At 38.6% G+C, this 11986-nt stretch overlaps 1 protein-coding gene across 3 annotated transcripts in view; it reads right to left on the bottom strand.

The window, feature by feature from the left end:
- Positions 1-1354: 1354 nt before the first annotated feature.
- Positions 1355-11986, bottom strand: part of LOC149076666 (peroxisomal acyl-coenzyme A oxidase 3-like) — a 390438-nt gene continuing 379806 nt past the window's right edge. For all 3 annotated transcript variants that reach the window (XR_016194088.1, XM_089244296.1, XM_089244298.1), the window contains one exon: positions 1355-1661. Coding sequence is in view for 2 of the 3 variants with exons in the window: in XM_089244296.1 (XP_089100422.1) it covers positions 1545-1661 (117 nt within the window). In the remaining variant the exon portion in view is untranslated. The remainder of the gene's footprint in view (positions 1662-11986) is intronic.

Genomic DNA, 11986 nt, shown 5'->3' with positions numbered 1-11986 from the left:
GTAAAATGAAGTTCTACCTAGAACAATGGCAGCAGTTGAAATTACCTATAGAGATATTTAATACGATTGGGAAACATGATGAAATGGACAATATTCTCATGCAAACATTAATATTGAGAGAACAGATCATGGTGTTTGCTTTTCTCCAGTATGAGTTTTGTACCATTCAAAATACCATTCATTTTGTACCCTCATACACTTTTGAAGAAGCTTCTTGTTGTACGTTATTTCAGCTCATTTAACATTTTTATGGATCTTTGAATGAGCAAAACAACTCTACAGTTGGTAAGCAGAGAAAATCTAGGTTTTGAGTACCATACACTCAGAAAATTGAAATCGCGGACGAAGGAAATTTCTAGCAGAAATTATGAAATTTTATTGTTCTACTAATGACTGTCATTGGTATTTTAGACAAAATGAGTTCATTCAATGCAAAATTTGATCAGCATTAAAAAGTTGTCTTACCTATGTATTTTACATTGCTCAGGATTTGGGGGCAATTTTTTTTCGCATTCTGCACATGCACTCTCTTTACAAATTTCTTAAGCGCATTATACTTCAAACCTTGTCAGTGGACTGCCCAGTAAAAATGAAGCCATGAATTGCAAAAGCTCAAAAAAATCAAGGCAAATCTCTTTCTAAAATTTTCATGCTACAGTTGCCGTTCGAACGCTATTTAGGGTTTTTCACAATGGAGATCACATTCCAATACAAAAAACTTGGTGTTGCCATTTGATATTTTCGAAATTTTCTCACTGTAACTGTAACTGTTAGAGTGACACCGTTGTTTTCCATATCATTCTTGAGCGCATACCTCAAAATACCTTATGCCAAAATTTCATTCAGTTTCTGTAAATGGTATGATTGATAGGCGGCCCATATGTCGGGATAGTTTTTTTTATAAATCACCCTATATATATATATATATATATATTGCATGAAACAAGCCTTTATTGCTAAAATAAGTCAGACTGAATAGATATTGTTTTAAGACATTTCGGTGAAGTTATTGATTTTTCCCTATTGCGGTCAAAGTGACTGCTACCATCATTCTAGGTAGTTCGAAATTCCTGTCGTTCTAGTGTTAACACATGTTATACTAACCAGTAACAGTAATGTTGATGTGCAGAGCGGCCCATGGGCAATTTGTTGAAGACCCTCCTGCAAATTAAAGAAAAACATTTTTGGGTACGGTTTTTCGTCTCCAATATTATTCACCATCAACAGATCTGAATTTTTTTTACCAGTATATGCTTTTTTGTTCATAAAAACGGAAGGCATCCAAGAATGATGCAATCAAATGAAAGGTGTTTAGAGCTACTTACACTTGTCCATAGCAATAATAACACTTCAATATATTTGTAGCTTTATTATTTACAGCCAATAGATTCGCAACATACATCATGAATTGCATGGTAAATTTTAGACAAATTTAACAAATTAGTAAATATATATTTTTCCTCTTCAAAACTGGCATCTGGCAAAAGCATGTGACATTTTGGTTTTATAGGATAAAACTTTTCACATAGCCTGGAATGTCAAAGTCATAGTTTTGCTTGAACCGAATTTACATTTGGTTTTTTCATGAATTCTTCCCACCATGGAGCACGTTCTAGAGCTCCAGGGGTTTGCACAATTGTTTCATACAAATTCTTGTAAACCTGTGTAAGAGAAGAAAATTGTTAAAAATAAGGATAGTTGTGACACTTTTATGATTTTTGACACTTTTATCGAAATATGATTATGTTGAACATAACTATAAAGTCTTTAACATGTCAAGGTTCCCAACAAAATCCGAGTCATTTTCCTGACTCTTCCTGACCAAAACAAAAAAATTTCTGACCAAAAGGGCGTGTACACAATATTAGCTTTGACCAAGCGTTGATCCAAAGCTAACTTTTTTGGCAGAGAGAGTGAAGAGGGTTCATGGAGTAGTCACGTTTCGAATTCTCTCGGAATGGGAAAAAGCCAAGCATTGATGAATTAAAATAAGTGAGTGACTAAAATTATGTTTGTTGTGAAAGTGCTGGTATCTTGAAATATTAATAATAATGTTATTCAGTTATTAGTAGTGCGTTAATCGAAGTAGTATGATTGATGTAACATGGTTGTTCAGAAAACAAAATAAACTCGAAATGCTGTAAGAGAATCTGTGTATCATGACTGGCAATATTTAACTTGAATATTCGTAAAAGTAATGGCACCACGAAAAATAGCACATTACAAGGGCTCAGATTTTTATGACCTAAAAAAATTTGAAAAAATATGACCTTATAATTTTCCCATTATTTCATCTCTTCTTTTTCAGTTATTGTTTCTTATCTTGGTAGTTGCAGTTTTTGGTCATCTTTAGCTGAAAAAGTGTTCATGGCAGAAATTCACCGGGGAAGGGGTTTTTTTTAGGGTTTTTTATGATTTTTTCAGAGGAAAAAAAAAGTTAAGCTGCTAAATATTTTTGTCGGCTTTTTGACCTTTTTAACAAATTTCAGCCGGACAATTGTCAGGCATCTGAAACCCTGTACTCGCCCTACTGTCAGAATGTCCTCCAAATTAAAAAAAAAAAAAAAATTGTTCACCTTTAAAGACACCTTTGCACACAAACAAAATTTGCCAGTGTTTTTTCAGAGAAAAATAAACTTTTTTTTAAATGGGGCAGTTCAAGTATTGTCAGCTCAGCAGATTTTTAGCCATTTTTGACTTCTCCCCATTGTCAGCAAAATTTTGTCATCTCTGCCTCCACCTCTTAAAGCATATTGATATCAGAAGGAGTACACGGGGGTGTATAAGCCCCCTTATGCCCCGAAGCGATCAAAAATTTTTGGTGCAAAAAATATTTTAAAACAAATTACAATTTCGGAAAAAAATACCTTTACATATGATTATAATTAACCAATTTCTGTTAATTTTAATGCTATTTGAAGGCTAAGAAATTCACTGCCAACCACCCAGTAAGCCATATATGCTAAACCCATGACCCTCAGTGTTATCTGATGTGGCCCACCACCTCAAATCTTAATTTTGTAAAAATGAACTAAGCAGCACATCTACACAGGGGCATCAGAAGTATTTTCAACCCATGGGTGCTCACACAGGTGTATGGGAGGAAGGGGGCGGGGTTGTTTTAAAAATATATATTACATTTTTTAAAAATAAATATTTTTTTTATTTGTTATATTTCTGTAGAAATACTGTATAACAGTGGTTATAAAGTCAACCAGTGCTCCGTGTGCACTTCTCAGGGATTCCATGGTTCAGAGGTGGAAAATGAAGATTTGATTTTTGTAGCAGGAAAAATTATTTTCATAGCAGCAAAAATGTTATTTCGTAGCACTTTAAAATTTTGGCAGTAAATAAAATACACAGTTTTTATATATGCTTGTAGCATACACAGGATTACATTTTACTTTAAGAAAGTGTTATTTCAGCTCAGAAGAATGGAGTGTCTCCTTCCCCCCCCCCCCCCCCCCAAGGTACATAGAGACTTCGCCTAGAAGAGAATTATATTTTTTTAAATCAAAAAAATTGAGACTTCTTGATATTTATTTATATATATACATTAGACTCTCAGTAACTCGACACTTGGATAACTCTACATGTATGATTGCTTTGGTTGGCCCAATACTAATTTCAATGAAGGGGAAACACGTTTGGCTTAACTCCACTTAAGTCGACTACGACTTGTGTCCCTTTACTACGATTGGTTTTTACAATTGCCCGTATTTTACCATTCTAAGAAATTTTCGACGTTGTCCATGGGTACTTTGATAATCCTTTGTTTCTTTGTTCTATATGATGGGTACCTTTTTTGCGCTATGGGTGGGAGTGTTTATGTGAATAATGAATGTTTGAAGCCTCTTGGCCGGCCTATAATTTTAGTGGCGTTTCCAGGATAGGTCCTTCATTCTTTTCATGGTCAAAAGAAGTGCAGATGAACCCTAAAGTGTGAAGTGATCCCTATTGGATGTTGACCATTTCAACATCCAATAGGGATAAAAAATCTTATCTGTTGTAAGTTTTAATATTTTTTGTCTGTTGTGGAGAATGAGTTTGGCGGAACTCGGTTTCACGATTTCTTGGAAAAGGAGTAAAAGAAAAAAGAGCTAAAGCCTGGTTAGAGGCTGAATATGTCATTTGGTTATCATTGTGAGTATCAACGGCCGTGAATGCAATGGCTCCAAACGAACTTCATACTTTAACTTTAAAATCAAAAGTTGAAATTTTCAAAAAACTAGAATCAGGAAAACTCAGAGTGAACTCGCCAAAGAATATGGAGTTGCACGGACTTATATTTACTGCCTAAACAGAAACTTAATAAAGATCTTGAAGTTAAGAGAACATTTATTTCATAAGTGAAGTTTGGATATAACCACTTACATGGCCGAAGATAACACAACAAACACCCGCAAGAGTTGCCACTCACAGTAGAAGTAAAAACAAGAAAAAATATATACGATGCGGTTCACGGTTAAGAAAGATTAAGTATAGATTTCATATTTACAATACTTCCCCTAAATCTATACTTTCAACATATATGTGAAATAATGAAGACAAAGAAAGTACTTCAGATAATGTTCTTAAAGTTCACATATGCCAATTAACTGACGAAGTCTTTCAAATCGAACTTTTGACAAAGGTTTTGTGAATATATCAGTTGCCTGATTTTCACTACTGCAGTACTGAACATCTAGTAATCCACTCTGAAACTTTTCTCCAACAAACTTATATCGCACATCTACAGGGTGATCAGCGAATAAGCCCTTATTTCAAAATTAAATATCTCTACAACAAAGATCAATAGAATTATGCGGTAAACGGTACGTTTATTAGCAAAACTAAGAAATTTGTACAGAAATTTCGAAAATTTAGTTACAAAAACCTAACAGATGGCGCTGTAATCGGAATGATACCTATAAATAGCCTTTAAAACGTGCTTCGAAGTCTAAAGCGATCAGTACGACTGTTGGATAGTGAAAAGAGGCTAGCGTGTAGAAATTCAAACAATGTATTCCATTGAATGTGTTTTTTTGGTACTGGAATATCACAGATTAGAACACAGTCCTACGGCAACAAGGCGCAGTTTTCAAAACCGATTCAATGTTCCAGTTGGACCCGATGCGAAAACCATTCGCATGCTCTTCGCCAAATTTGAACGGACTGGCAGCGTGGATGATCATCGAGAAGGAAATGTTGGGCCTAGGCAAACAGTAGTCACTCCTGAAAATGCAGCCAAAGTTTTTGGAATTGTTCAGCAAAATCCTAGGAAAAGCATCCGAAGAATTGCATCAGAGACTGGTTTGAAGTACACGAGCACGTAAAAAATATTGAGAAATAGCCTACAGATGTTTCTATACAAAATCCAAAGTCATCAGGCCATACCCATGAAAGCTGTTCGACAAAGGGTTGACTTTGCGAATCAGATTCTCACAATGATCGACAACGAAGGATTTGATGTGGGCTGCATCTGGTTCACAGATGAAGCACATTTTCACTTGAATGGATTCGTAAATAAACAAAACTGGAGATTTTGGGGTTCCGAAAATCCTCATATGTGTGAAGAGAAACCACTGCATTCGCCTAAAGTTACTGCATGGGATGCGGTATGCGCCAGAGGCATTATCGGGCCCTTCTTCGTGCGAGAAAAGATTACTACTGAACGTTACGTTAAAATTTTGGAACAATTTGTCAGCACACATCTAGCGTTGGAGGATCGACCAGGTATCGACTGGTTCATGCAAGATGGGGCTCGACCACATCGAACAGATTAAGTTTTTCGCTTTCTTCATGAATACTTTGGGAATAGAGTAATTGCGTTAGATTATCCGAAATTTACTGACACAGGAATAGATTTGCCTCCATATTCTCCCGATCGGACTCCTTGTGACTTCTTTCTGTGAGGCGCATTGAAAGACACTGTCTATCGAAACAATCCCGCTACTCTGGATGAGCTTGAATCGTTGATTGGTGTTGCATGTGATTCCATTTCTGTTGAGACATTGCAAGACGTGATGTCAAATTTCATTGTTCGTTTACGCCACCTCATTGTTACGGACGGTGAAAATTTTGAAAATATTGTGATCTGATTGCAAAGACTGCTTGACTTTTTTTTTTTTGTTTTAGACTCCTTTCAGAGAAAGTTTTCAGCACAGAGCGCCATCTGTTAACAGTTTTTGTAACTAAATTTTCGAAATTTCTGTACAACATTCTTACAGTTTTGCTAATAAATGTACTGTTTACCGCATAATTCTATTGATCTTTGTTGTATAGATATTTAATTTTGAAATAAGGGCTTACTCGCTGATCACCCTGTATATGCTTTGTTCTATTGTGAAATTCTGGATTCTTAATCAATCTTATGGCACTTTCATTGTCAACTTGTAAGACTGGCACAGTAATTATCGTACACAGGTCTAAAAAAAGTCTGTGCAACCAAACGGCTTCTTTAGCTGCCTGACTTGCAGCGACAAATTCAGCTTCTGTAGTAGAGAGCGAAACACAATTCTGGCGTTTACTTGCCCAGGTGATGGCTCCTCCACTGTATTTGAAGACCATGCCAGAAGTAGATTTTCTGGTAATTGCATCGCCAGCATAATCAGCATCACTGAAGGCTTCCCATTTATTTCGAACACTTGCTTTGTATAAAATACCCAATTTTGATGTTCCTTACAAGTACCTTAAGGCCGAACACATACTGGGGAGACGACAAAGAGAGCGATTTCAAAAGAGAAAATACATCGAGATCAGCATCGATGTCCCGTAACATACTGAGGAGACAGAGGAGAGCGAAAATGACTGCAGGCGTTCAAGAAAAGAAGGCCTTTGATCGGGAAACGTGACATCTCGCCAACTAGTAACCCTACCAGCCTGTTCATGCCAAATCAATCAGTTTGGCAATATTAGAGGATTCCGATAAACCAGCGGTTCTCAACCAGTGCCCCGCAGATGTCTTAGGGTTCCGTGCAAACTGCCAGGGGTTCCGTGGCCACTCGAGGAAAATAAATAAAAAAAAACCAGTAAATTTGAAAAAAATAATTAATATTTTTGAATAATAAAAATAAGTCAGAAACTTTGATGAATAAATAAAAAAAATAGGCGTCTGGGGCTCCGCCATAGAAATTACATACCGGAAAAGGGCTCCGTGGGTCAAAAAAGGTTGAGAAGCGCTGCAATAAATGCGTTAATCCTCAAAAGACTACAAGTCCTGTTTATATATGTTTTTAATGACTTCTTGTATCAAACCGTTGTTTCGAATATTATTGCACAATATGTATAAAGATTGAAATAATTATACTTCAATCAAGATAGAGAGACAATACAATTAGTTAGACACTACATGCCTACAATCCGCAGAAGCTAATTTCGATACTTTCAAAATAAAATATCACTGTTAATGAGATGAAGTGAGAAGTTATCCTTACACCTCGATGATGAAACCGTAATTTTTTTATGGCCAGCGTATCATTATGAAAATGATTGTTATTAGCGATAAATGTATACGTGGTGGTTAAGCACAAATTATCAGTGTGGATCCATTATTTATGAAATCCCAGAGTTACAGATTCCTCCTATATGCAGGGCCGTCTTAAGAGCATCATGGGGCCCAAGGGCCAAAGGATTTTTCTGAGGCCCTACAAGGCAAATTCCCGAAAATCTCAACCACATCTCACTTTTGTGAAGCCTTTTTTATCTTGAGGTCCCACGGTCCTTGCCCTGGTGGGCCCATGCCTTACGACGGCACTGCTTATAACCGGCATGTTCCGTGCATAACCAATTTCAATGAACGCACGGATGCTGCAATCAACTGGTTTCGATTTTTTAAGAAATACAGAAATATGTATTGTGTGTGAGATGTTCATTATTTGCATCAGAAAAAAATCTTGTGCCTCTTTCATAACACACGGCATTCCAATTCAAATCCACGGAAATAATAGATATTCAGTACAATAAAATAAAAGAGAAAAAACCGAAACCATGTTTCGACAATGTTAGTAAGCGATGAGCAATCATCACGGTGTTTATTCGTTTTCCTAAAAAACGGGATCTCAAACATTTTCCACCCGCGTGACCAATTTCCCTTATGAAGAGCCATTGGCGTACGCAAAGGGGGGGGGGATTTGGGGTTCTAACCCCCCCACCTAAGCCAAGATTATAGTGTTATTTTGCCGGAAAAAAACGTAAAACCCGCAGAAGGAAAAACAAATTTGAACCCCCCCCTCCCCGAGAACATTCTGCCGTACGTACGCCTATGTGAAGAACAGTTGTAAGCAAAGCATTTCTTTGAAAAACCTTTGTCAGGACCACTGCGAAGCTGCACCCCTGACAAAGGTTGGTGCGCACAGTTTGAGAACCCCTGCTAATCCATCAACGTATTGACAAATCAAGGGGCGCCATTCGAGGGAGGGGAGCTTTTGAAAATACAATAAAAATGGTATATGTACATACAAATATATATATATATACACTAGGGGCTCTGTGCCCCTGCAGCTTTTGGCGGCCAACCCCCCTTCCCCCCATCTCATCACAACATGTCTTGTTTATTTCGTCCCACTTCATCAGCGTTATGGAAAGGGACATGTGAAAGCACCAGCTTACTGAAGAAGCAAATTTTACAATAATAAAACAACATAAAACAAATGTGATTCATCAAGTACCCCCACGGGGTCCCCAGACTCCAATTCGCTGAATTTTAGCGGAGCCCAGACTGGATTTATCTCGGGCTATCGATGTGTTGGAAATTTCACAATGTTAAACGACAGAAAAGAATGAGATTCATCCAGGGCCCCCAAAATGAAACCTGTAAACATGGGGCCCCGACTTGGAAGCTTGTTGGTCATTCCCCGCTGCAAGTGCCATGAAAAATTTTCATTTGTATTCATTTTACCAACGAATAAAGTCCAAGGCCCCCAACCAATTAAATTGTTAAACAACAAAAATCAATGAGATTCATCAAGGGACACCCAAAATGAAACCTGTCAACATTTCCATGGGGTCACGACCTGGAGACTTGTCGGACATCTCCCCGGTGAGGGGCCACGAAAATTTTAAATTTTTATCAATTTTACAACGAATGAAATCCAGGGCGGCCCCCGTTCAGCAGCAGGGACCCAATACTCAGATTTTTAGTGGGGGACGCAGATTGAATTCTGGTTTTATCTCGCGCTTCCGCTGTTGCAAATTGTACAATGTTAAACAACAGAAAAGAATGAGATTCATCCAGGGCCCCCAAAGGAGAACCTGTAAACATGGGGCCCCCGACTTGGAAGCTTGTTGGTCATCCCCGGTGCGATCGCCATGAAAATTTCCATTTGTATTCATTTTACCAACGAATAAAATCCAGGGTCCCCAACCAATTACCTGGGACACCAATTCGCATACTTTTAGTGAGGCCCCCAGATTGGCTTTATCTTGTGCTTTCGTTGTTGCAAATTCTAAAACGTTAAATAACAGAAAAGAATGACATTCATCCAGGGCCCCAAAATGAAACGGTCCCCTCGGAGCTTGTCATACATCCCCCCGTGAGTGCCATGGCAAATGTTCATTTGTATTCATTTTACCAACGAATAAATTTCAGCCCGCCCCCTCAGTTACCCGTGACCGAATTCGCAAATTTTATGGGGTCCCCAGACTGGATATATCTTGGGCTTTTGGGCTTCCGCTATCGCAAATTTTTCAATGTTAAAGCAGCAAGAAATCAACGAGATCCATCAAGGGCCCTGGAAATCAAACCTTTTAACTTCCCCATTAAGGTATACGTGCAATCCCCCGGGTACCCTGACCCTGTGTGTTGGGAGCACTGGTGTTATACGTATATTATACCTCTCGACATGCCCCCCTCCCCACAAGGGCAGGGCTGACAGGGGCCGGAACGATTCTTATCACTTTTTGATTTTTCACACTATAAATTAACCATAGAAGGCCCCTGAAAAGCTGGTTTGGGGGCTCGCCATCTATTCCAGTCTAGGCGCCCTGCTGTAGGATGTGGGAGCCTCTCCGTAAATGCACGTAACTTGGTCCCGATGGGTCAAATGGGTCCCGAATGTGCTAGAGTTAAATAAATACTTGACCCAAAATCGTAACCGATTTCTGCCACTCAAAAAACGTCACCCACTTCCGTAACATAAAATCGTCACTAATTTCAGTTACTTAGAAACAGGCACTTTTCGAGTTTGTGTTTTATATTATAGAGTAGATATACATACATTGAGTTCATGTGTGTTTTCTCTCTTTGCCTTCCCCCCTACCCTGGAAAACGTTGAAATGACGTTCCTGGAAAAATCTCTACAAATTTTTTTTGTTGAAATTCTAAGAACATGTTCAATATTGAGTAGAAAATTAGTGTCGACCAGCAATTCTCAACCTTTTTTCTGAGTCACGGAGCCCTTTTTAATTTCAGTTTGAGCCCCAATATAATTTCTACGGCGGAGCCCCGTACGCTACGTTTTTTTTTTTTTTTCATTTGGTCATAAAATTTACTGGTTCATTTTACTTTCATCGAGTGAACGCGGAGCCCCCTCAACCAGTGCACGTGGAGCACTGGTTGAGAACCGCTGGTATAGACAGTACATAGATAGTTTTCTTTGTAAACGATTTTTGATGTCTTTGTGGGGAAGAAATGATTTTTCCGCCCCAGCGACTGCATAATGATTTATAGTGGTATATAACTTATGATCTTTTAGTGGTTTTCCAGTTTCCGACAAAAATTTGCCACCCTTTACATTTTGCAGCCCAGGGCAAAGGCGTGGGCATGAAAAACATTGAGAGGGCTGAAAGTTGCCAGTCGTTCTGTGGTGAGCCTTGAGCCCGTCTGTAGAAGGGTGCAGTGCCCCGCATTATTTATTCATTAATTGGGGAAGGGGGTTCTCAGCCCCCTAACACAAAATTTATTGGGGGGTTGAAATAGCCCCCCCCCCCCCGCCATGTTCTGGTGCCTATGTCCCATGGCAGTACGTTTGTTATTAAAAACTATTCAGGGACAATTGAAAAGATGAAATTTAAGGGATGGAATTTGCGCCCCTTCTGATACTACGCCCGGGAAACCACACCCCCTCCCGCTCCCTTCCTAGTTGCAGAACTGTTCGTTCGTCAGAAGGAAGTTCTCTTGCACATAGTGTAGTTTTCCATGCAAAAAGCGCAATGGGATGGGCGGAAACTTGCGAAATATCTATCTCATAGTCCCAGTAAGATTTTGAAAAATATTCACGTCTAAAAAAATGACGGGGTAATTAATCCGTAAAATGCTATCACAACAATCATCAAACTTTTAAATTAGGATAGATTGGGTTAAGCACAATGGGAATCGAAAAGAAGAGAGAGCGCCAAAAGTGGAAAAACATCCGAAAACCCCCTCCAAACCAAATGGATGATGATGATCCCCCTTTCAGAAGTTCTCTTTTTTTTCCAAGAGAGTGAGGAGAAAAAAAAAGGGGAGAAAACTGACCAATCCCCAAATAGCGTCTGATTTTACCTCGCGATGAAAACAAACCGGCTTGAAAGAGTCGCGTACCTCTTGAGCCGCCTCTATCTCCTCCTCGTCTCGCTGCCCGAGTATGTGAGGCGCAGAACAAAATAGTGCATTTGTGGTGTGTGTCACTATACACAGGTACATCAGGCTTCTTACTGCTTTTCCATATGGCACGTCTTCATCTAATGCATCAGAATGTTCCTGCAAAGATACTCTTATCTATAGGGATACATACAGGATTAGCAGTTAACATATTGAAGCAGTTCAAAACTTTATTGCAGTAATTTTCCTGGTGAATAAAAATAGAACCATCATCCAAAGACTGGATCTGCATTCCCAGGAAGTATTTTGCGGGTTCAACCCTCACACTAAATGCTTCTTTCAGTTTCATCAGAAACATTTCCAGTTGTTTTTCCTCCTTTGCAGCAATGATTCCATCATCAACAATACAGTACCAAAAATAATGACTTATTCTCACTGACAAATAAACATGGATCGCTATCCATCTGTTTCATTTCACAACCCCAA

This window comes from Pholcus phalangioides, unplaced genomic scaffold (assembly GCF_987345545.1).
Source record: "Pholcus phalangioides strain wild (caught in Gottingen) unplaced genomic scaffold, Ppha-v1.0 ptg000015l_1, whole genome shotgun sequence".
In the NCBI taxonomy this organism is placed as follows: Eukaryota; Metazoa; Arthropoda; class Arachnida; order Araneae; family Pholcidae; genus Pholcus; species Pholcus phalangioides.
Note: the sequence above shows the minus strand (reverse complement) of the source record. Positions and strands in the feature narration are given on the sequence as shown.